This window comes from Canis lupus, chromosome 17 (genome assembly GCF_048164855.1).
Source record: "Canis lupus baileyi chromosome 17, mCanLup2.hap1, whole genome shotgun sequence".
NCBI lineage: Eukaryota > Metazoa > Chordata > Mammalia > Carnivora > Canidae > Canis > Canis lupus.
In genome coordinates, this window is record NC_132854.1 from 13237984 (window position 1) to 13264459 (window position 26476).

At 37.1% G+C, this 26476-nt stretch overlaps 1 protein-coding gene across 4 annotated transcripts in view; it reads right to left on the reverse strand.

Moving 5' to 3' along the window:
• Positions 1–3284: 3284 nt before the first annotated feature.
• The window catches only part of IPO5 (importin 5), a 57057-nt gene continuing 33865 nt past the window's right edge, over positions 3285–26476 (reverse strand). For all 4 annotated transcript variants that reach the window (XM_072782577.1, XM_072782579.1, XM_072782578.1 and 1 more), the window contains 18 exons: positions 26080–26167; positions 24095–24201; positions 20234–20358; positions 20053–20142; positions 19758–19931; positions 17260–17478; positions 16170–16253; positions 14679–14811; positions 14470–14591; positions 11825–11921; positions 10475–10647; positions 9383–9494; positions 9241–9296; positions 8109–8231; positions 7121–7340; positions 6174–6402; positions 4673–4814; positions 3285–4065 (listed from right to left, as the gene is read on the reverse strand). In XM_072782577.1, coding sequence (XP_072638678.1) covers positions 3979–4065; positions 4673–4814; positions 6174–6402; positions 7121–7340; positions 8109–8231; positions 9241–9296; positions 9383–9494; positions 10475–10647; positions 11825–11921; positions 14470–14591; positions 14679–14811; positions 16170–16253; positions 17260–17478; positions 19758–19931; positions 20053–20142; positions 20234–20358; positions 24095–24201; positions 26080–26167 — 2381 coding nt within the window. In that variant the 3' untranslated portion in view covers positions 3285–3978. The remainder of the gene's footprint in view (positions 4066–4672; positions 4815–6173; positions 6403–7120; positions 7341–8108; positions 8232–9240; positions 9297–9382; positions 9495–10474; positions 10648–11824; positions 11922–14469; positions 14592–14678; positions 14812–16169; positions 16254–17259; positions 17479–19757; positions 19932–20052; positions 20143–20233; positions 20359–24094; positions 24202–26079; positions 26168–26476) is intronic.

Below are 26476 nucleotides of genomic sequence, written 5' to 3' on the forward strand. Positions count from 1 at the left end.
ACAGAGGTTAAATCTGCCCACCCATGCTGTCAACACTCATATTTTTAAACCCAGGCAGTGACTTTAATCAGGGGTCAGCAAACCACAGTGGGTTTTTTTTAAAGATTTTATTTATTCATGAGACGGGGGGGGGGGGGGGCGCGGTACAGACACAGGCAGAGGGAGAAGCAGGCTCCATGCAGGGAGCCTGATGTGGGACTCAATCCTAGGTCTCCAGATCACGCCCTGAGCGCCAAAGGCAGACGCTCAACCGCTGAGCCACCCAGGTGTCCCACAGCCAGTGTTTTTGTAGACTGATGGGACACGGCCACATCCTTTGGTTCAGAATCCTCTGTGGCTGCTCTGGCGTTAGAATGGCAAGGGAGTAGCTTTAACAGACTCCAGGGCTTGCAAAGCCTAACACATTTACTGCCCTTTAGAAAATGTTTGCTGACCCTTGATTTTCATCACTCAGCACCATGATCTTTCTTTCAAGGTGTGCTTTAAGACCCATATTGTTGTCAGGCTGCAATTCAAAACTTACACATTTTCTACTCAACTGTCACAGAGCCTCCGGAACACAGGGAACTAATTCCTAATCCACAGCAAACACACAATCTAGATTTCCATCACAATCTGAATGCTAGTCTAGAAGACAGAAATGTATAGACCAGAAGAAAACAATGAAAGATCCAGAATTCTCAAGGAACACATTTCAGAAGTACACTCTGCTGCCTTAACTAGAACTGAGACTTGTTTTGCATAAAAATCATACATTGCACTGCTTTTGGATTCATTTTTTACAGAGTAACAAACGAGCTATAATTTCTTTTCAGAGTTAGTATCTGTCCATTCAAATGAACAAAATACATAATAGAATTAGGTCAAATATGGTCAAGTTAGTGACAGGATTATAGGGCTGTGTATAAAAAAGGGGAAAGCAGTCGGGTCCAGGATGACTTTAGTTACCCCTGCTCCTGAGCTGCAGAAGTTCAAATGTTGGAGGCCCGGGCGGCTCAGTCGGTTAAGCGTCTGCCTTCCTCATGTCATGATGCCAGGATCTTGGGATTGAACCTCACATTGGGCTCCCTGCTCAGCAGGATGCCTACTTCTCCCTCTCCCCCTGCTTGTGCTCTTTCTCTCTCTCAAATAAAATCTTAAAAAAAAAAAAAAAAAAGTTCAAGTGTTGGAAATAAAAATCTAGGCCTACTCCTTGCAGGTTATTCATTCTTAAACAGTGGTACTCATAACATTTGGAGTGAAGGAAATGAAAGATGGCAGGTCTTGGCCATCACTCCTTTGAAGCAAAGAGGGACACAAGGAGCAAAGTCATTTCTATGGAACAAGACAGGAACCAAAAAATTGTTTGATACAGTATTCATAGGCAGAATGAAGCCACACTAAAAACATTTAGCTATCCCCTCAGTATTTCAAATTGCTTAAAATTCCGAATAGGCAATCATTCAAGATTAGATCAAAAAATATAATGCTCACACCACTATTAAGTATGCACCCCCCCTTTATTTATTATGAGACCAGGTGCATCAAGAATGTTTATTTGCTTATGTATTTTGTGATGGTTCTGTTAGCCAAACTACAACTCCAGAGTCATGATAAAGTTGCCTCCCATTACAGAAGTGTCAAATTAGCTTTAAGACAATTTACTTTTCTTTAAATTTACAGCATTAAAAAAATACTCCAAATGGGTTTTGCTACAAATTTCTAACACTTGTGCACTTAACTTAATCCTTTGTTACAAAATACCCAGAAAATGTTAAGAGCCACACACATTATTTCCTTCCAGAAATAGCTTGGATTCATAAATATACCATTACTGGTTGACACACAAGGCCACTAGGCAACTAAATTTGGTACAAAAGGAAAAAACATGAATTTTCATCTTGTGTAGACAAAATGAGGTATTAAAAATGTTTCCCCAGATAATTCCAAAGAACTGCTAGTTCATGAACATATCACAATTAGTTAGGAGTCCTGGATTTCAGGATCATGTCACATGAGCGGCCTTCAATACCAACCTTTCCTGATGAATTCAATTTCAATGACATGTTTCTCTACATTTATCCAGAAAGGTGGATTTGTACCCTTTTATTTCTTCCTTCAGGGATCTTACCCACTCTTCACTCGTCCATTTTATGACTTTCCCATAATGTTTAATTAAACCAGAAGCTATGAGAGTCATATTCCTAAGTGGTTAGCACAGAACTCTGCAGACACTAGATTCTCCACAAGTCTGCAGCCATTCTCCAACCACACTTCCATCTCAATTCAGGCAAGTGTGCCACATTTTTAGTTTTAAGTGTAGTAATAATTTAAATTAAAAACAAAAGTGAAACTGTGATAGGCATCAGTACACAAACTGGCTTTTCAAACTCTATGTAAGAAAGCACAAAGAAGTTGTCTCGACACATTTTACTCCAACAGAAATACAGGGTATAAAGTAGCTCCAAACATTGCTCCCCACACATTACAAAACAGTTGAGGTGCCCACTGAAAGCAATGTCTATGCTGGTGAAGTCATTCAACGTTGTTCTGCCAGTTACTGAAGCTTCTCCGGGCTACCAATGTTGTGCTGAAAACTGAAAATGTATTTGAAGGTATGGTATCTGCTACCAAGTGAACCATCTTAAGATAATTCATTTTTTCTATTCCATTTCAGATTTAGTTTTAATAAAGTAATGCAAATCACTTAAAGAAAAAATCTTTAATTTTAAATTCTGATCTAATGCATAAAATTCATTTTTGTATCACGGTTAAATTTAGTACAAACTATAAAAATGTTAACACTGAAGTTTCAACAGAAATCTACTAAGACCCCTTAGAAAAATTATGTAAAGAAACAACAGCAAGTCATTTACTGGTATGAGGTTAACACACAAAGAAAAAAAAATTCACACATTTTCCTGAATTTACCAGTAAATAATTTTAGGCATAATATTTATCATAAAATTAAAAGTTTGAAAGTTGTGTGTGGCTCCATATCAATTATAATTTGCAGTGAAAATACTAAGCCAAATCTTTTTTATCTACCAGAACGATCCTAATTTAAAAAAAACTATTGGTCAAAATTTGCAAGCCTTAAAAGGATACCAATCATGAAGGAATAGATATATAACTTAGCTTAAATTAAAGTGGAAAATGGTAAAAACTAGATGCTTTTAAAGTTCAAACTGCACAAGGAAAATACTGGGGGAAAAGAAAACACTCAAAGCCATAGTTACTACTCTAAAAAAATATTAGCTTATTCTTATATTAAAAACATTAAATGAATCAAAGCCAGACAGTACTGAATTTTTACACAAACTTCTTTCGTATTTCAATGTTGTTTATTGAGGAGTGAATGAGAGACTACTGCCAGACATGCCAACGACACTTCACATTCAAGGACTGGAAGCTGAAAGCTTTCCAAATTGAGTCACTGCATCAGCCTTTTGGGGAAAAACCCGAAAGTGACATCAAATATGACATCTTCATGCTTGTTTTTGTCTTCAGCTTTTTTTTTCTTTTTTCAATTTTTAGATCTACTAGTTTGTTGGGTAGAAGGCTTCTTTCTACCCTTGAGAAAGACTCACACTCCAATTAATAAAATTAACACTAGGTGTAGAGCAAATTGTTTTAACACACATCTATGCTGAATAGCTGATCTTAAAGCTGTTTTGTCTTAAATTTCATTATGTCTAATGAGAAAACTTAATTTTACTTCCCTTTCACCTTCACGTGAGTGGCTTATCACCAATAGAAAAATACTCTTCAGTGCTACCGTAGGGCTTACGGGGAACCTCTTCAGTGGTACGATAGAAATCCTTTCAAACACCACTCTGAAACCCAGTGCTTCTCTTCCCACTCTTGGAGCTTTGCAGAAGAATGGCCTAGACAACACAACTCTACCGTCCTCTTTTGCTCAAAAACAAAACAAAGAAACCTAAACAAAAGGGTAAACGTTTATTTGGAGTTAGTTTTCTGGTGGTGATATTAAGGCCCTCAGGCAGAGTTCAGGAGTTCCTGTATGGCTGCCTGCTGCTCAGGACTGAGCTGTGCTATGCACTCGGTCCACAATCCTCCAGAAGTCTAGGAAAAAACAGTTTCATAGATTTAGATTCAGTGAAATGGTCATCTGGAAGGATTTTACTAATCATCATTAGGTAGACTATAATAATGCCAAATACTTTCTTCTGAGGTAGTTTCATGATTATCATTATAAAAGCAAGACACCTGGTTCCATTTATTTAAAGTTCATTTACTCTAAGTTTTCTTCATTCAATCTGACCTGATAAAGCTACACTAGATAGAGAACACTGTCAAGTAAACAATACATTAGAATTCAGGAAGCATAAATCATTGAAAAGATTTTGGTAGCTGACGGCTTATTTACTATTAAAATCTCTTTTTTTATTTGAGTAAATGCAAAAAACCCCTAGAAGACATGTATGTGTGAGTAAGTACCAATTGCAAGGTTCAAAATGTCTCAAGTTTAGGACAAATATTTTAGTGGTAATAAAAAAAATGAGAACATATAGACAGATTTTATATTAATTTGAAACTCAGAGACAAAGAATATAAAAATGAAAACTGGTACCTATTTCTTTTTTTTTTTAATACAGGAAAAAAAAAACCATAAACACCTCCCAAAAAACTATTTTATTTCCTCTTCCCCAATTTAAGCAAAACAGCTTACCTGTACTTGACGAACTACATTAGCCAGACGTTTGGCACAAGGATCTTCATGTTTAATTGCCTCATGCATTTCTCCTTCTGCAATTATACTGAATATTTTGGGCAGATTGGTATTGTTTGGGCCAAGAACGATGGGGTGATTACTGACCAAAGAGAATAAAGCAATTATAAATGAAAATTATAAGGAGAAATCACTCAAGCACTCATACTTTCCTACATGCTTCCTCCAACATGGAATTTTGTTACAAAGTTTTTATAAGATTATTATGCATTCACTAAAATCAAATTCAGTGGGAGTAAAAACAGCTAATTTTATTTATTAGCTCTTCAGTGCTTTCCCATGTAAATTAAGAACAAAATACTTGACTCATCTTTCAGGTTTGTTTTAAGGGCCAAAAAAGAATAGAACGTTCTAAGTGCTTTATAAATAATTTGTAACTTATTTAAGGGGGAAAAAAAAGCTTTACTAAGAATAAACTTCTTAACATGTATTTTACTTACACGTGGGAAAGTGGTTTCCAAATAAATTTGAAGTTCAAAAGGATTTAGGGGCATTTCAAGAGTAATCTGGGAAATAAACTTTAAGCAAGTTTAATGGAAAGAAGCATAATAGTAAATTTAACTGGAATTCTAGTCTTTCATTAAGAAACTTTCAGAAGTCATTTCCAAGGGAGATGAGATGATCAAACAGAATGATGGAGACCTGGTGGCTTCAGAGACAGGAGCAGATAAGGAGTGTACAGTCTCCAGGATGGCTATCACATCCCTTAATGATAGTTCTCCATGGGAACACTCAAACACAACATTTGTGCAAACTTGAACTGAAACAGGCACGATGGAATACACTTGCTGGCCTATTTCTACAAATTCCAGGAGAGTAGTTGTGGCTCTTGGAGCTATTCATGAATAAAAGCAGCGACAGAGCCTAGATCTGATTAATATTTAGAACTTGGATATAGAAAAACAGATAACCAAAGAACACGCCTTTGATTTGATAGCTTCTATAGCCTCCAGGTTGTTGCAATTCTTTGATATCCTCATGAACACAAAAGAGCACTAATATTGCCAGAGCCCAAGGCCAGATTTTGATTACCAGTCTGGAATACTTTCCTTATACTGCTGATTCTTGAATCCAAAGAAAAAACCCAGAATTTAAGAGGGTCAAATAATGGCATGAACAACAAACCTACTTTAATCTTATTCTACTAATAAGTGATGTATGTCAATCATACCTCAGTAAAGCTGAAATTTCAAAAAATCTAAAGCCAAATAAAAACCAGATTAACGGGGTGGATGACAACATTAAAAGGGAACCTTCTTAAAAACATTATGTTCTATAATGCCTTATCTGTTGAATTTAATTCCATAAAAAAAGTCAAAATTAGATCTAATTGTAAGGCAGTGTTAATTGTCCTACAGTTTAAACATCTGAGGGCTGTGCACAGGAAACACTATTTTAAATAAAGAGGAAAAAAATAAGGTCTATTTGTCCCTTTTCTTACCTTTCAATCAAGTCACACAGATAATTGAAAGTCTGAACAGCTTCTTCTTTGTCTTCATGTAGTGGAAGCCAAGACAACCAATGTGGCAGGACTTCTTCAACATTTACACAGTCCGGTTTGAATTTCATAATTTTTCCTACTGCTGAGATGCAGTTCTCTGTAGCGTTGACATTTTCTTTGGTCTTAGAATCGGCAGACTGAATAACTCTTACCAGCAGTGGAAGTGCTTCTAAAATAAGCAATTGCAAGAAGGTCAGTTAAAATCTCACATTCTTATGCCAAATTTCTTTTTTTGCTTTGACTGTATCAATTATAGTGAAGAATTAGTAAGGTGTAACACATGACATGTTTTGTTCTCTTGGCTGCAGAACCAGACCTAGAGTAAAGAAAGGCAGCAGGCTGCCCCCACTCGGCCAGGAGTGCCAGCACTCTACTAAGACTACACGAAGTTGGGAGCCCCCAGATTTACAGTCCTCACCTCAGGGTATTTAAGCCTTTAAAAGCCTCTCTATATTTCTGCACTAACCGTACAGGGACCCCAGTATGTTTTCAAAGTCCTATGCTAGGGGTGCCTGAATAGAGCCCCTGTGCTGGGTGGGGAATCTGCTTCTCTCTTTCCCCTCTGTCTCTCCCCCTGCTCATGTGTGCTCTCACTCTTCCATATAGATATAATCTTAAGGGGAAAAAAAAAATCCTATGCTGCAGCTGGGGTATAATGCCCAAACCCTGAATGAACTGTACTCTGGAGGGCAGGAGTGGTGAGGCTCAGATTTCATCCAAACTTCATTTCCATTTCTATGAGAATAAAGGCCAATTCATTTGCACTATAGGTGAGAGGTTTGAAAAAGGGAAGAATACAATAAAAACAGCTATATAATATTTGGAAGTGTAGAAAAGAGAAGAAGGAAATGATAAAAGGGATGCCTATAACCAACAAATGAAAGTACCTGTACAAAAAGGACGATAGTTATCTCCACCATACTGTGCCATGACTCCCAGGCCATACGCAGCTGCTTGCCTGACTTCTGGGCTGTTGTCACATACATATTGGAGCATCGGCCTTAAGAAATATTCTGCATATTTAAATGAGGCTGGACTACAGTGTTCTATGACATCATCAAAGATGCACAATCCCCATTGTCTGTCTGGCCATGGTCTATGTGGACACTATAAAAGAGATAATCTTTTAAGCTCTGAATACTGGAGTACATTAAGAATGTAAAAAAAAAAATTCTCTCTAGACTATCAGCTTATACATGGATATTCCTGTTACAAACGATGAAAAACAACACAGTAATAATCACTTTTTGTAACAATCCTCAAATTACAACACAGATTTAATGAAGTACAAGTTTGAAAGACTTTGTATGATTTTCTAAAGAATCTCACCATGACATTACCACATACCAGAACCACCAGCAGAAGCAGCAAGATACGTATATTTCCTTTATAAAAAACGTGCTGCATTACCAAATACAATGCAAAATTAAAAGCCAAAACAAGACAAACTCCTATTGGTTGCTTTTCATGCATATTTTAAAAACTGAATACATAAGGCCATCATCCACAATAAACGACTACTGGTTGTACATAACAAGGATTTTAACTGAATCCTCTAGGTTCCACTAAAAAAAAGTAATCATTTTGTTAATTTAGCAGGACACACATAACCTCAAATAATGAAAAGTCATTTGTATGTCTCTGGAACACATTGTAATTTAATCGAACTACGGAAAAGTTAATTAACCAACCATAAGCATATATTAAGTGAGAAAGTATCAACGGCAATGCAATAAACTTGATAAAATTAAAGATCTACTCTGAAAATTATGATTTCTAAGACCCATTTTAACCTGAAAGTGTGTTTTCAAGTGCTACACTGAAAACATCCCAGGCAACTACCTAAAATAACGGTAAAAGAAAGGCAACACTTACAATGAGGTTGACAATTAACGGAAGCAGCTGTTCAAACCATGGTAACACCTTTTCCTTGTAGCTACTGAATATTGAGTGTAAAATGTCTGACACTTTGGTCAGAATATAAACATCATTATCATCCTAAAACCAAAAACAAAACAAAAAAAACACGTAACACCCATATGTATTAAAAAGCATCTCCATTATGACCAACAGTTACATTTATTTTTTAAAAGATCTAAGAAATTTCTCATCACTTCTTCAGGGCACAGGAAAGAGTCTGGAGACCGCAGTAACCTTGATGATTGGGGGTCACGTCTCCTATCTGCTATCGGTAGATTAAAGGTGTGAGCAAATTTGTACTTATCCCAGAGTTTTCTGGAAACGTACTTAAATACTGAAGTTCTGTGTTTTTACTTTAGCATTATTTTTTGTTTTCTGAAAGAATGTTTCTAAGTTTGGAGCAGACTGGTGAAAGGATGTGGGGTCAATTACTACATTTCATCCTTGGGAGCAATGTGTGTGAGCATGTGAGCACCTCACGCAGAAATGGGATGACCTGCACATGTTAGCATGGGTCCACCAGGATGGCCACATGCCACACTCTGGGCCCTAAATACACAGGTGAATGAGGAGAAAATGGAGTAACAAGGTGAAGATGACTTACATCGACCACTCTAGGTGTAGCATTTGTAAGAAAACCTGCATTATTCTGTGGTACGGTAGAAAGACAGCTGATGTTACAAAATGATCTGGCCTTAAGTCCTAGATTGTCAACTGTGTGTGGCTCCAGTTGGTCATTTAACACCTGAGTTTGAGTTCACTTATCTTTAAAATGCTGAAGGCACCACCAAATAAAAAGTTACTGAGAGGAGTATGTAAAATACTAGGTGAACTTATAAGTGCTGTTATGTGTGAGGTACTCCAACAAAAACTCTCCCATAACATCCAAAACACAAATAAGCTAACTTCAATTACTTATTTCTCTCAATTAGTATATGCAATATATGTTAGATTCTTCTGCTGGAAAGTACTGATAATTACCATCAGAATGACAAGTCAGATAACGAACTTTCTAGAAACTTAAGCATTTAAAAATCTTCCAGATGCACGTGATCATATAAATTAGGTTCTGAAGGGAATAATTTACCTCATCTTGTAGTGACTCTTCCACCTGCTCATCATAGTCTTCATCTTGTCTTTTAACTAAAACACACCCAAATAAATGTCTTTTTAAATATTGCCAAAATGGTCAAGGATTACATTCAGAAATAAAAGTGTGGAAAACTTACCTTGCCGCAATTCTTGATTTTTAAAATGTTCTTCGAGTTTAGCTTTCAATATTCCTCCTAATTCTTCAAAATGTTCATTATTAAGGCATCCATCTCCCATGACTTCAATGCACTACAGTGAAATGAAGGAAAGCAAGCAGGCCATGGGATTTAAGTTTTAAGAGTCAAAAGTTAAATTCCATTAAGAATCACATGGAAGCATGAGAAAAATTAACATAACTCGGTACCCTGGAAGACTAATGACTAAATGAGTAGTTAATACTTGGTGTGTTGTGTTACAATGACAGTACTTCAAAAAGAATTTAAACAGCATTATTTGAAACATGTCCTGAGCGTATCTTAAATGCTGGGCATTACAATTAGGTGCTGAGGTCTCAAAGATAGAGCAGAGCATCCAGCTCCTAAGGAGCTTAATCACCACACGCATACTCTACACAAACATAGCTGGAGAAAGGCCAAGCAGCATGAGCTGGGGTGTGTGTGTGTGTGTGTGTGTGTGTGTGTGTGTGTGTGTGGCACTAAGGCCCAGCAGCATGCATTCTTTGGAAAAATAGAAGAAAACTTAACTGCAGGAGTGTAAAAGGGGACAAACACTGGTGATGAAACTTTAAAACGAACTGTGGAGCAGGTAGGCCATGGAGCTAACCAAGAATATGGGAAGTGGAGTGACAAATTATGAGCAAGTTCATGCTCAAGCAAAGGAGAATGAACTGGAAGGGAGAGAAAGGAGAGAGACTTCTGGAACAATCCAAGGGAGGTTATCTCAGCACAAAGGTAATGCAAAGAGCAGAAGGACTCAAAACAGAATAGGACAGAAACTATGTATGTGCTGGAAATGAGCCAAGATTCTGGAGCTGGATTATCAGGTAAATGATGGTGGAAACTAACCAAGAATGGACTGTAAGAGCAGCTACTCTGAAAAAAACAAACACAAAAAGGACAACACCAAAACATTAAACTAAAAAAGAATTAAACATTTCTGGTAATTAAGAATCATTTGTTATAGCACAAAAAGATTCAATTTTATTTATTTAGCAAGACTAATAAATGAACACACAACCTTATACATATTTTTAAGAGAAGAATATTTACCTTTGCAAAGGAGTGCATTATTTCCGAGAGGACATCTGAATCTGGTTCGGTGCCAATGGCCTTGATTAGAGCATCACACATAAAATGCCACATCTGTGTGAGATACTCAGGGCCACGAACTCTTGCACATTCCAAGAGAAGAGGCATGGATTCTGCTGCTGCCACTCGAACACGTTTATTGTTAAGGAAACGTGATCACTATTCTTAGATCCGCTTAGTGTAATCACTATCCTCAAAAGATCGTTCTTATCACTTTGCTTATGTAAATGTTAAAGTGCTCACTGAGCGCCAGATAACTTGTTTATCTGAGATTGCAATACAGGAGCTTATGTTAAATAGAGCGTGTGTATAAAAACAGACATCTCCCTACCCATTAAGACTTATCTCTTATCTTTTCTGTCACCTACAACACAGCAGCAAGACCGAAAGGTGAAAGGATCTGGGATCCTTAAGAGCAGGTCTCAAGATGTTCCTATCCCAAAACTTTAGGCAATATGTTTCTAATAAATGGAACCAAAGCTATGATTTTCCTGGGAAAATGAATGAGGACCTCCTCCTGTCAGAGCCTTTTCAGTTTGCAATGAAGATCAAGATGCCCTTCCCTATCTAATATCATTTATAAAATCAGGTCGGGAGATTTCCTCTAAAAAAGACTTCTTTGTCCTCTGGCATCATGGTATATTTCTGTTGGGCAAAAGTGGTCTTCTGTAAAGGATGCCACTATGGGATACTGCATGAAAAACTACAACACAGGGGCTCTGCACTCAGGCAGATCTGGGTTTAGGTCTGGGCTCAAACACTGTTGAGCTGTCCTTTATTTCTTCTTTAAATCTATGTATGAAACTGTGTATGTAAAGGCATAAAAATGTTTCTAAATGTATTAACTACTATTATCATGTTGAGAAGAGAATATTTAACATGCAGATTTATCAAGAAATGTTTCTCCCCAAAGGTAGTATCCATGTTTGAAATGTAGAGCTATGCCACAGAAAGTTATCAGTGGGTCTCTAATGTATTTAGAATGGTCTTAGTTGCTTAACATCATCAAAAGATATTTGAGAAATGTAGCAATTATATAAAAATGTAAACATTTGCTAATAAAATATCAATTCTTAAAATCTTTTAGACGTTCACAGAAAAAGCTGTTAACTAAGACAGGTAAAGTTTTCTTCTTCATGTTTTTGGCAAAAGCAAAAAAACCATGAAACTAAAGCACATGAAAAACTGAAGTTTATAATCTTATAGTTAGTGCAAAGAATAAAGGTGACACAGGCTTCGGTTAACACAAAGTCTAATACTTGAATAAGCTATAATTTAACTAATTGTTTTGTGTTCAAAGTTGTAGGATATCATCATGGAAATAAAATTTCAGTAGAGGGACCATCAGTTTGACAACCTGTTCAGTGTATTCCACAAAGCCTTCCTTCAACTCTTTAGCATAGCAAACCTGAAAACAAAATATTGGAAAGAGAAATCAAATCAAGATCCATGTTAGTTTTTAGGTATTAGTATTTAACAAATAGAATCCTAAGGACCACAGGATGCTGTACCCTGACTAGAAATACATTTAAAGCTGCATGCAGAGGGGTGCCTGGGTGGCTCAGTTGGTTAAGCAGCTACTTTTAGCTCAGGTCATGATCTTGGGATCCTAGGATCAAGCCCCATGTCGGGCTCCCTGCTCAGTGGGGAGTATGCTTCTCCCTCTGCCCCTCCCGTCAATGCCTGTAACAAGCTCTCTAGCTCTCTAATAAAATCTTTAAAAAAACCTCAAAAAACAGATATAGGGGTGCCCAGGTGGCTCAACTGGTTGTGTCCAACTCTTGATTTATTTACATTATGATCACAGGGTCCTGAGATTGAGCCCTGTGTTTGGCTCCACACTGAGCGTGGAACCTGCTGAAGATTCTCCCTCCCTCTCCCTTCTGCTCCTCCCTTCCAGCTTGTCTTCTCACTCTCAAAGAACCAAACCAAACCAAAAACTAAAAATGTAACTGTAGCCTATCTGTTCTGTCTGCAAACAGGCTGTTATTTTTATTTAAAAAAGGAAAAAAAAATCGGGATGCCTGGGTGCCTCAGTGGTTGAGTGTGTCTGCCTTTGGCTCAGGGCGTGATCCCAGGATCTGGGATCAAGTCCTGCATGGGGCTCCTTGCAGGGAGCCTGCTTTTCCCTTTGCCTGTGTCTCTGCCTCTCTCTCGGTGTCTCTCATGAATAAATAAATAAAATCTTAAAAAAAAAAAATTTTCAGGGGTGTCTGGGCAGCCCAGTCAGTTGAGCATCTAGCTCCTGGGTTTCAGTTTAAGTCATGATCTCAGGATCAAGCCCTACTTCAGGCTCCATGCTGAGTGGGAGGTCTGCTTAAGTAGTCTCCTTCTCTCCCTCTGCCCTACCCCTCACTCTCTCTTTTAAATAAATTAGTAAATCTTTTTTTTTTTTAAGATTATACTTTTTTACTCATGAGAGACATACAGAGAGGCAGAAACATAAGCAGAAGGAGAAGCAGGCTCCCCATGAGAAGCCTGATGCAGGACTTGAGCCCAGGACCCTGGGATCAGACCCCTAGCCGAAGGTAGACGCTCAACCACTGAGCCACCCAGGTGTCCCAATAAGTAAATCTTAAAGAAAAAAAAAATCATTTCAGCAGTGAAACAGAAAAACAGAACTGTTTATTTATTTTGAGAGAGAGAGCACATGAGAATGGAGGTTGGGGGAGAGGGCAGGAGAGGAAAAGAGAGAATCACAGGCTGGCTCCATGCCCAGCACAGAGCTTGATACAGCTTGATCTCATGACCCCCACACCACCACCCGAGCTGAAACCAAGAGTCAAATGCCCAAGTGACTGAGACACCCAGGCGCCCCTGACAGTGCTGTTTTAAAAACCATTGTTTCAAAAAAAATAAAATAAAAAAATAAAAACCATTGTTTCTTTACTTTTTCCCACTACATTAAAAGATTTGATAGTTCTGAGATGTGACATAATTGCTCTCTACTTGAGAAAGATACCAGAAAAACTCAAAATGTTTATAAATTATTGTAGGTATAAATATTTATAGAATATAGTAAGTACTGATGATAAGCAAAAGTTCAAGAAATACAAGTGTAAATGACTTAGAAAACACAACGGTGCTTTATTAATACAAGATAAACTGTAAGCAATTAATTTTTATTTAGACTTATTTAACTGCTAAATTTGTAATCTGAAACCATAACTTAATTCTTTTAAAAAATATATTGTCCCTGTCTATAGGGGGGAAAAAAACTCAAAGAGAACTTACACACAAGACCCTAAATACTATAAAGAGATAATCATTGCAAACATTTTGATGTCCCTACCATGTTTATATTTTTATATAAGTGAAACCATACCAGTTTTATTTTCAGTATCATGAGCAAATTTCTGATCATTCACTCAAAAAGTAATCCTTTGTCATCGTATCTACTATACATTAAACACAAAACAGACAAAAGTCCTTGCCCTCATGTAGCTTTGTATCAGCCGTGTAATAGTCTAGGGTATCGTATTATTATCTTCCTAAGAGCAGGCATTTAAGCTGCTTCTTTTTTTTGTTGTTGTTAGAAACAGAATAGAATTAGAAATAGAAATTTATGTATATGATTTTTTTACGGTTTATTTATTTGGATAAGAGAAAGAGAGTAAGCAAGGGAAGGAGGAGAGGGAGAGAATCCTCAAGCAGACTCCCTATTGAGCATAGCAGGCTTGATCCCAGGGCCCTGAGAGTTCATGACCGAAGCTGAAATCAAAAGTTGGCTGCTTAAGTGACTGAGTGAGCACCCAAGTGCCCCACCTATATGATTTCTTTATCCAGAAGTAGAAATGTTGGGTCAAAAGGTTTCTACCTTTTACTTTTTAAAGAATATATTCTTGCTCATTAAAATAACTTCTTTAGCATCTACAGAAAAAATGCCTTGAGAAATATTTATGTATGTGTTATGGGAAGTTGTCAACTGAAATTTGGTAAACACTGTACACACTCACCAGCATCTGACAAGCAGTAGACTTTTCTTCCAATCCTGCAGTCTTAATACCAAAACTCTGCTGATCTCCAAGGTTCACAAATTCCCAACCATCATCGTCACTCATATTCTCCATGTCTTGGGCTATTAACAGAGAAGAAAACAAATTTATGTTAAAAATAGTCACAGAGATGAATTTTATGACTGCTATGTCTTCATGAAGACACCTACTATCTAAAAGGGCTACTTCAGGCTTAATCGAAGCAGTCTTCATTAAAGGCCCCATAACCACTGGAAGGTACTGCTGAAATTCTTTTCCAAGAATTTTGCACATTCTGGCCCATGCTGATATCATGTAAGAGATCTGGGGGAAGAAATTAAAATTGACTTTAAAACAATGGGTAAAAAGATATCACAGAGAAAGCCATTTCCCTATTTTATAGAAATAATGTTTCATTTTACATTCATATCTCTTTTAGACAGAAGTACATTTTCTAAGGTCATATACTTAAAAACATTCAGAAACAACAGAATCATTGTGAACCTTTACCCTGGGATACAGACAGCAGGCGAGGCAAAAGAGAAAGACCAGGACCGTGTTTTATTTTCTCTTACTTTCAAAAAGCAATATACGGTTATTCTCTAATACCTGGACCACATAAATAAAACCCACTTAATCATACCAACTCCTAGGCATTACCTTTTGAAGGTAGGAACCTATTTTATCTGTATCCTTACTGCCTAGCATTCTATGTATTAAACATTAACACCCAAGAAACAAAACATCCCTTTCTTCCAGCTATTTTAATTTTTCAAAGTGGTTGGGTTATGTTTAAGACACCTCTTCTACTACTATGTTTACACAGTCTTAATCACCTGCAAATTACCTATAGAGAATCTAGTTCTAATTTATCATCTCGATAACTGAGAAAGGGATTTTTTACTTTCCAATATAACTACCTCATATTCATTCATACACATACTACCCACTCCTACTCTAAAACGAAACAGAACAAAACCAACTTTAAGTTTATGGGAAACAATTACAGCATGGCCGTATAAAGTCAAAACGTAATTCAGCAGCTATTTATGGAATGCCTGTTACACTTTAGGCATCGTAAATACTATTAGGATTATGACACACAATTTACACCCCAGGGTCATAAGGACATAGTATCAAGTCTCACACAGGATGTGAAATATGAGCAGAGGTTAGTCAGGCTGAGTGGGGGAGGGGGTCTAAGTGAAACAAATGTTTGTTCACGGCAGAAAGAAAAGCAGAGCATGTTCTAAGATTGTTAGGTTTCTGTACTTCTTTTTCAACAGGGGAGGGAAGTCATGTGGCACTGAGAAGGTTGGGAGACATCCAAACAAAGATGTCTCATAAGGTGTTGGATAAATAAATCTTGAATTCAGAGAACGACCTGGAGGTCACAGCATACAGAGGAAGACTGAAGCCACAATGTAAATGACACTGCTCAGCAGCTAAGAGGGCCTAGGACAGAACCGTAAGAGCACCAAAAAAAATTGAGAATCTTAGAGGGGGCAGCTACAGCAGGCTGACAAAAAGGTGGTATGAGAAGTGAAGGAAAACCAGTGAAGAATGTCTCTGAAACCAGGGGTTATCTCAAGAAGCCTATTAATTTCTTTGTCGAGTTCATTAACCTTGCATTAGCCACAACTCCTCAATGGATCAAGGCGAATGTGTCCAAGCTGCTTTACCTGAGGATCATCATCTTCCATATCACTGAAGTCTGTCTGGGTCTTCAATAAGAGCTGCATCACATCTGATGCATCTTGCATGAACTAGACAAAAATATTTGAGAAAATTAACACCAGTGTTACCATTACATTATCCACATGGGTCATAACTCCTCAGACAAGGGTTACACTCAAAGATGTTCATCTATATATTACACAGACTTAGTGCTCTTTCTAGAAAAATAGATTCTTCAATGAAGGTCAGGGTTAACTGCAGTGTAAAGGTATTTCTAATGACATAAAGTTTTGTTCTATGGTTTGTTATTTCCAGCAGTAAAAAGATAATCGAATTCCAGAAAGAAAATTTTAGACTGCTCTCTAGAACTATATCATTTTCATTTAACTCTGTATAGTTCTAGCAATCTCCCTTGTGTAGACAGCGTGTTTCAAAGACAGTTTGAAAGCCAGATACATAGAGTATGGAACACAAAAATGTTTTACTGGTTAGCTTCTCAGTATCCCACAGAAAACTATTTATAAGTTAATACTGATGGTTTTGGAGGAGACCAATCAGAGAGGTTCTAATGTTGACAGTTCTGAGAGTTAGAACCCGGGGTGGGGGTCAATGACAAAGAAACTTCCTTTGATTGGCTTTGACAACTCTGAGGTGCTGGCTGGAAGGAAAATATGCTGGTGAACAGTCCTTGCTAATTATTTTTCTGAAGTGTTATATGCATATAGAATTTCTATCTCGGGACACCTGATGTTTTTTGGATTAACAAGAAATCAAGTGGAACGTTTCCAAGTACATGTTTAAATGGGTGAAACTAAACATATGATCTTGAACTCCACATACCTCCCAGGAGAAAGACTGTAAATGTGGTAGGAAAGGGGGGGTGGTTTCAAGAGCATAACTGAATTAAGAAAAAACTTAATATTAACACTGATAAAATGAATTTCCATACAAAGTAGGAGTGACAGAAGAGTAAGATGATGGATAAAAACAAGTATCCAGAAAATCATTTATCAGAATTAAAGGCTCTCTAGTACCTTCAATGCCTCCACAGCCAAATTACATATAGTAAATTCAACCTTGGAATAAATTACTTACTTTTTCCTTCCCAACGGCCAGACCAATGAGGCTGATGCACTCAATAGTTTTTCCTCTGAGAAGTCTGAGTTCCTTTTGAACTGCATTCTCGACAATGTGCTTTAGTGATGGCATAAATAAGTCATAGTAGGGGACAAATTTTTCCTCTGCAGTATCTGCAACTGACGCGATAGAGGTCACAACTTGTTCCAACACTAACTTGGTGCCTTTCTGAATCAACTAGAAGGAAGACACACAAAACAAATCATGGAAATGAAGAGGCTGGAAGACATGTCCCCTGATAGTTCTCAAACACTTCTCTGAAACAGCAAGCTGAGACCACCCTTCAGCAGCCTGAGTGGAGACCACAGGTTCTGGAGCAGACTGAAGAGTCCCTGTGGAACTACTGAGAGAGGATCTCCTTGCTTCTCTGTTAACAAAGTGCTCCCTCCTCATGTTGGCCTTGTCTCAGAGCAACTAGTGCTTGAGCACAAATTAGATTCCTCTTCCAATTTCTGTATCCCCAGCTTTGTGCCTTTCTTAGTCCTTTTTCCTCGCTTACTCCCACTTAGTGCTGTCCTACCATATGTGGAGAGAACTCCCTTTACGGTCCATTCCTTTACCTTCCCTGACTCTCCCTAGAAGGTACCACTAACACCACCACTGGTGCCAGAGCTCTCCTGCACACTGTTTTACTATCTGGTGAGACCGATGAGCTCACCTTTCCCCTGCACCAGAGACCTAGTTCTCTGACCTGGCCAGTAACCGTGTACTTGCCACTGGGCTCATGTTGTCACCTGTCAATATCCCCTTGGATTCATATGAATATCTAACCCAGTGGGTATTCCAGATTTCTTTCATCCCCCTCATCAACTATAGCCACTCTCTACAGAGCTCTTCATCTTGTACTACCACTTCCACCACCTCCATAAGAGAGTAACCTACTCCCTTCTGCATCTGCTCCACATTTCAGGTCTTGACCTACCTCTCATCTCAGAGGAATGCTGTTCTTCCTTAACTACCTTCTCTTTGTACAACTCTTGCCCATACACTTTATCCTCTTCCCCAGCTGATCTTAGCAATTCCTTCTTTTAGTCTTTAAAAATCTGACATGTTGCCTATCTGGCAGAAGAGGATGCAACAGAAACTCTCTTTACACTTCAGCCCTCTACCCAAACCTACTTGTAAAGTCACATTTGATCCATATATTCCTGAATAACCAACCAACTCATATGCCTTCATCTTGGGTCTACTTCTTTCTGTCTTAAGACTAACTCGTGTTCCTTCATCATGTTCTTGGTCTGCTGTCATCTGAAATTGAGCACCCATCCCATTTCAAACCCCTTCCTTTGCCTTCTGAGACACTGTATCTTGTTCCTTTAGGACACAATTAGGTAAAGTGTGGCTTATGAACTATCACTGGTTCACAATGAATTAATGTACAAGAATTGATATTCTAGGGGCAACTGGGTGGCTCAGTTGATTGAGCATCCGACTCTTGGGTTTTGGCTCAGGTCATGGGTCTCAAGGTCCTGGGATCAAGTCCTAAGCTGGGCTCTGCACTCAGTGGGCAGTCTGCTTGAGACTCTCCCTCTCCTTCTACCCTCCCCCCTGAAATAAATAAATCTGAAAAAAGAAAAATCAAGTATATGATGTTACAGACTGACTTTACTTATAAACAACTTGACAGTTAACTTTATGTCCATTGAATATAATCATTTTAAAAGGCTTTTGTTTGTCCTTTTTATTCATTTCATTTTTACAGCAATTTATTTTCATTGGATTTGACAGCAAACTGAATCTAAACCCTTACCTTTCTTGCCTGCATCCTCTTTCTCATACATAGCTGTACTAAACATTAATAAGCCAATTGTTTCTAGGTTGCACCTCTTATTTAAGCTTTAACTATCTGGATAGCCAGGCCTTGTCTGAAATCTAACATATTTAAAGCAAAAAGGATTTTTTTCTTATCTACTTCTGCCATCCAGGTGAAAAGAATGGTCAACATTATTTTTTTACTACTTCTTCATCTTTTTAAATTCAAACTAGCAGAAACTGTTAACTGCTTCTTGAGAAATGACTTTCAGAATCATCTTCCCCAATTTCTACTCAAGCTCTCTGAGAAATAATCTTCTGACAGTCTTGACTTAAATCTTCTCCCTTTTTGTTTATGCCTCACAATGCCATCACGCTAATTTCCTACAATCACATTATCATGATTTCTTGCAGCAGTTAAGAACAAAATGGTTCTTCCAAATTTACATAAATCAGAATTCAAAATAACTGCCTTGTTTTCAAGGCAATTCAAATACTGTTTTTACCTAACCTTTAGGCTCTATCTTCTTTCCCAATTCCAATATTGGCCTATCTCTGTTCAAGACCGAATTATTCTACTTCAAATAGCCTATCCTAACTTTCTATTCTTTATGGCCATGCTGAAAAGTTTCTTTCTCTAGGTCTTACCCATTAAATTAACCTATGTTAATTTCTAAGTAGGAGCTCAAAACCTAGTAACTTACCTCTTGAAGTTTAAGAACCATGATGGAATGCAGATGTTTCACCAAATTGTCTAAATACGGAATAAGCAGTGACTTGGGACAGTCCTCGGTGAAGTTAATAAGAGCGGCTGCGGCATGGGCCTGCACTCGTTGGTTGCCTTGATCTTCCATGGTCTGTAGCAGGGCTGCAATCACCTGGAAGATGAAAGCAGATGAGCACACATTCTGAAATGCCACATTTCAAAGCATACATATAACATACTACACGCCCTCTTCTTAAAAGTCTGACTTGAGTGTTTGAGGCCTTGTTACTTACCTTCTCATGAAATTTCTTTTGGAAACCAGGTGCAAAATCTGTAGCCATCTGTCCCACAGCATTACAGGCTGCATACCTTACTCTTGGATGCTGGAATAGGTTACTTTGTATGAGTAAAGGCAATGGGTTCCCATGTGAAACTACGGTAATAATTATTAGTCAGATATTTACTGGTACTTACAGGATCCTGAAGAAAAAGCAAAACAAAATTTACTATCTCATTTAAAATTCCTTCCATTTGCTGGTGGCATCCTTCACCAATGGCAGATAAGGCCATTAATCCTGCATGCCTGTATTTCCAGTCAGCTACAAAAAACAATTACACATGAAAGAAGAGCGATTAGCATGTCACTCTGGTAGTAAGAAGTATAAAATGAAGTTCTCTTTATTTGGAAAAGACTATCAACATATTTTTATACATTAATGAGAAAAATGGACAGAAAAGAGTGCCTGACTAGGAGTATTTCACTGGAGTGACGGTTACATCACACAAGCATTTCTATTCCAGAGGTAGTTAAAAGGCAGTATGGAAGCAAATTATTAGTATTTATACCAACTACTGGAAATAAGGTTTTCCCCGTAAGATTTACCATAAACAACAAATATCTGGATTTTGTGTCACACATTCCTATTCATTGAATAGATTCACTGATTTTCATCCATGGTCCCATTTCTTTTTTCTTTCAAGTTTATCATTTTATCTGTTTAAGCAATTTTCACACTCAACATGGAGCTTGAATTCATGACCCCAAGATCAAGAGTCGCATGCTCTACCGACTGAGTCGGCCAGGAGCCCCCGTCACATTTCTGGAAAAAGGAAAAAAGCCATGGAGGAAAGATACTGCTTTTAAAGAATTTTTATTTAGCAATATGGTAAATGAACATAGACAAACTTTACTTTAGATTAATAGAATATTAGCTAAGCAGTATTTATTTTACTGAACCTTCCTATCATTTTAATATATAATTTCCCTGACTTTCATTTCTAAACATTTAACTGTTCCCTTTAAGGTGTTTCACATAACTTGTTGCGTAAAGCAAAAGATACATCAATATAGAAAGTTAGTATCTGAGTAAAGCAATGGTTTTCAAAGTGGGGCCCAACTACCCTGGGGTTCTCTGAATCAAAACTATTCTCCTGATAATATTTTTTCACTCTCATTATGGGGATCCAGTGGAATACTCGAAGGATTACAACACATATAAAATCCCACGAGATAAGTAAAGCAGAAAAAAAATTCAGCTAAGATACTTAGAAGATATTTTTAAAAATGCATTCTTCTAACATTTTTGTTTTACAAGTCATTTTTCATGAAAAATGTTATTTCTTAAAGTGTAACAGGTTTATTATTGTTACCTTTAAGTGAGTATTTTAAGTGTTTGTTTCCATTTCTAAAGGTATACACGTTGACACAACCTACATAAACAAAAGCACTCTGGGATCTTCAGTAATTTTTAAGAGTATATAGGGGTCTCGAGAACAGAAAGTTTGAGAACTTTTACAATTTAACTATTTACTTTGGGGAGCCTAAAACCCACGTAAAGATGAACTCTGCCGGTAACTAATTCTACTAGAAAGAATTTCTTAAAAAAAAAAAAAAAAAAAAAAGGAATTTCTGAAAAATTCCTAATTTTGTTAAGAATTACACCCTTATTATTATTTACAACATTTTTGATATTTTTAAATATTAAAATGTGCACAAGGTCACATTTTAAATATTTTTATATTTTTAAATATTTTTTTAACATTTTAAATATTTTTTTTAATTTTATTTATTCATAGAGACACAGCTAGAGAGAGAGGCAGAGACACAGGCAGAGGGAGAAACAGGCTCCACGCAGGGAGCCCGACGTGGGACTCGATCCTGGGTCTCCAGGATCGCGCCCCGGGCCAAAGGCAGGCGCCAAACCACTGTGCCACCCAGGGATCCCCATTTTAAATATTTTTAATGTGTTTCAATTACTCAATAGACCATTAAGCCAGAATTTTTCAACCGAGTAATAATCATCCTAAGAAACCAGTAAATAAGATGCTCATCTTTGCACACTGAATTTACTAATCTAAAAAAGAGATACAATAAATATTTACTGATAGAGAAAAGTGTCCATATTTGGTTCAGAGAATAAAAAAAGATATGCCTATACATCTCCGGTAGACAGAGCTCCTGAAAATAAGTTCAGCAGAATGTGATGGTATGGTATGGGGATCTGGAAATAGTGTTTCTCCTTTAAATTTTGCTCTTTATTACTTAAAGGAAAACCCATAAAACTATCTTTAAAAAAAGGAAGAAAGTGGGGCACATGTTACTAGGAGCTATATATTGTTTGCTGTTGCTGAAGCACTTTGTGCACACATTAAATACATCTCTGCATTTTCTCCTCTTTCACAGATGAGGAAATTAAGGTGCAGTAGACCTGCCATAATGTTAACAGTAACATATCTTAGAGTTCATTGCCATATATGCAAAGCCTTCAGCATCCACCTAATAAACTGCAGCAGAAATTTAAAAGCCAAATTTCTACTACATGTCACAACCACATTCACAACTGATTTGAAGAATACTGTGAACTGATGGTGAAATAGTGACAGCTGGGTGACCTTGTGCAATCTTTTAATGTTTCTGGGCTACTTTCTTCATTTTAAAAATGGAAAAGCTAGATACTTTCTAGCAGCTCTGATAACTTAAGCAATCTTTAATGCTGTCTCCATCCCTCTGAGGAAAAAAAAAAAAACCCTCAAGAAATTTAGGAGGCAAAAAAGGGGTAAGACAATTATTCAAGACCCAGATATACAATCACGTCATTAAAAAGGGATAATGGTTTTGGGCCATGCCTTTTCAAAAGAATCTTACATGGGGTAAGAATTAGGTAAATTGCATAAGGGCTTCAGTTCTCAATGGTTCACTTTCATTTGAAGCTGGTATTCTATTATTACTCCATTTTATTACTTTAAAATGCAGAACCAATGGTTTGCCCCTCAAGTGTGTCTCTTGTACAGAATGTACCCTATAGACATAAATATCCATACAAGGATCCATACAGGATTTCTGTAGAAGAGTGTATGCATTAGCATTATTTGTAATCAACAAAAACTATTAACAACTAATGGGGTATTATAGAAGGCTATGTGGTTGTTAAAAAAAAAAAAATGAGGGGGGAGCTGTTATGTGGTGATATGATTAACCCTGGGGCAAAGCTTAAGGTAAGTATGGTGTGTCCGTAAGCTATGTTCACTTTTTTTTTTTAAACTGCATATACAAAAAGAAGGTCAGAGAAAAGTCTCAGAAACGTATTAACTGGCCACCTCTAAATCTAATGGACTCTCAGTTTATACATTTCTGTATTTGAATTTTTTAAAAAAGCCAAGCACCTTAATTCTATAAATAAAAAGACAAAAATAAGGGGTGGCTGGCTGGCTCAGCTGGTGGAGCATGCGACTCTTGATCTTGGGGTTATGAGTTTGAGCTCCACAGTGAGTGCAGGTTACTTAAAAATCTTAAAAAAAAAAAAAGATAAAAATATAACACACATTTAATAATTTTTGATATTGATATAAATAAATTAAAGGTACAGATACAAATGACCAAATATTTGCTATGAAAACAGTAAGAGAAATATGGAAGTGGCTTCTCTTCTGATTATACATTTTTGAAAACAAAAAGTAGTGGATAAAGGAAGATTATAGGAATTGAATATGCTAATATTTTATAGACATGAAATAATGATGTCTTATTTAAATTAAAAGCTAGTTATTTCTGGGTAGGGAGAAAATCTATAGCTTTTCCTTGAAATTTTTTTTCCCTATGGATTGAAGACAATTCTAGAGACAGAACTGAATATCTGCAATAGTGAGGAAAAACATTCTTTAGCGTAAGACTGAATGGTTCCAAAGAGGACTAAATAGGATTTTATCAGTATAATATAAAAATTGGACTAAACACAGGATATAAAAAGGCAAAGAAAGATTAAGTCTAAGCATCTGTCAGAACTGAAGATTTAGAAAAGCACGCTACACTACTCTCTTTTGGGATATCCAGCTTACGATTTTGGAGCATCTGCATAATGTGTTCCTTGATCATCGGCAGCACCAGTTTCCCACCGAGTCCACACGCCATTCGGTCCAGGGCACTCTCACCAGCCACTGCATTGCTGCACAGAGACCAAAGAACATATTCATTATGTTCAACAGACACAATAGTGCACTGTACACACACAGATCTAAAACACGTTATCACATTAAACTACCAATTCAAGCAGTCTTCTAAACCTATGAACTTATAGGTTAAATATCCAGAGTTAAAGAAAAAGGGGAGGGCACATAACATTTCCATGATTCATTTGCCAAAGTGTAAAAAGTCCTGCTGTGTCTCCATCTTAATTTTCAAGACTTTGCTATTTCTCTCCCCACACACACCCCTCACTGGGTAACGCTTGAGCTTTAATGCTTTCAAGACTCAGAGGTAGGAGTACAATGTTTAGGAGAGCCTTGTTATCTCATTTCCTGTACATCCTTCAACTCAACGGACAGAACATAGAAAACTGAAAGCCATGCTGAGACTCTGGAGGATGACTTCCTTGCTGTGAGTTTATGTACTTTAAAGGGATGTAAACTGTGTTGCCACAAATAATGCACCAGTGAAACTTAATACCAGAGTTTTCATGGAAAACAGAAGAAAATTGGCCAGAAGGGCCTCTGCACTGTCTCTGAACTGCAAGATTAGTAATGAGTTTGTCATGTGCATCATCTCAAACTGCTGGGTTGAGGAGACTATAAAGATGAAGCTACAAATTTTCTTTAGAGAATATATTTAAACTTACTTTTGAAATAATTTAAAACCTATTTACATAAATAAATAAATAAATAAATAAATAAATAAATAAATAAAATAAATATAAAGTAAATAAAATAATAAAATAAAATAAAACCTATTTACTCCCAGATAAGAAAATCCTGTTCATCTAGCCCAGGAAAAATAGCTTCATAAGCCATATAAATTAAGTGCCTTGAATAGGGAGCAGTACATTACAGTAACTGAACCAGGCAAAGGAAACTCAGTCTGAGCCTGGTCTTCCCTTTAGCCCTATGAGGTTATTTCCAGTGAAGGATTATTTTCATGTACTTCAAAATAGCATTCAAGCCAGAGTAGTCATTTTTAATAATGGGACTAAGTTGAAAAACACACTGTATTTTCTTTAAGTCAAATGTCTTTAATTTTACCTAATGCCTGTTTTAATAGCTTATTTCAACTACCAGTCTTTCAGAGAAATACTTTCAGTTCTCTTTAAGAAAGGGAGGTAGTTTGATTAACTGCAAAGAGTAAAAGAACAGCATGAAGTCTCAGTCTATAGATAGGCTATATAAAACCTGAGCAAATCACTCAACCCACCTGTCCTCCACTTCTAACGCTACCTGAGAATATACCTTTAGGACCACTGAAAGATCCATTAATAGAGTTCTGAAGTGCACGTCTCATACATATGTAAGAGGCCATCACTACTAGACAGTGAATTCGATTCCAGTGGATTTTCCATAGGAATCTTTATCCATGAAAGCCTAAGTCTAAACAAGTTAAACAGTAGCTCCAGTGTCACTGAACGCTACAGTATAAATCTCACCACCACTGTCCTCTCTAGCCTAAGGTTAACTTGTGTGAAATTGGGAAAACAGGGCATTTTGCAGGGAACTGTGCGGAACCAAATATTCTACATGAGGTCTATGTACGTAAAGGCATTTTTCACAATAAAGCTTTTTTATACATACTTTAAGATACTCTTACACTAAAAAAATCTTGAAAATTTAGAGTAAAATGGGGTGGAAAAAATACCTATTTTATGAAAAATAAAATATTTATAAAATCTGACACAGAAAGCCGAGTATCCCATGTTCTAAACTTAGAAGTTTAACTTTGAATTACAGAATATGGTGGGAAGAGACGGGCTCCAGGAACCCTTATACTCCAGCTGCCACCCAAGTTCGCTCCATTTCACCAAGGGAGCCTCTAATGCAGTTTCTGGGTGCATGATTACCTGTCAAAGTCATCATCTTCCAGCTCATCTGCATTCGCCCAGTCCTCATCCTCTTCAAGGTCAACCATCATTGCTAACATCTGAGGAACTTAAAGCAAATCATCATTTCATCTCTGAAGACTATGGTTTTTTTTTTTTTTTTTTTAATCAATATCACCATTTATTAACAAGAATTTTAAGAAGTAAAAAACAAAGTAAGATTTACCTTGCCTCTAAGAGTGAGACAGAAAAGTCTGCCTGTGCCTCCAACATCTGGTTTGTTAAGTTTTAACAAATTTATTTTAAAGATTTTATTTATTTATTAATGAGAGACACACAGAGAGAGAGAGGCAGAGACACAGGCAGAGGGAGAAGCAGGCTCCATGCAGGGAGCCTTGATGTGGGCCTTGATCCCGGG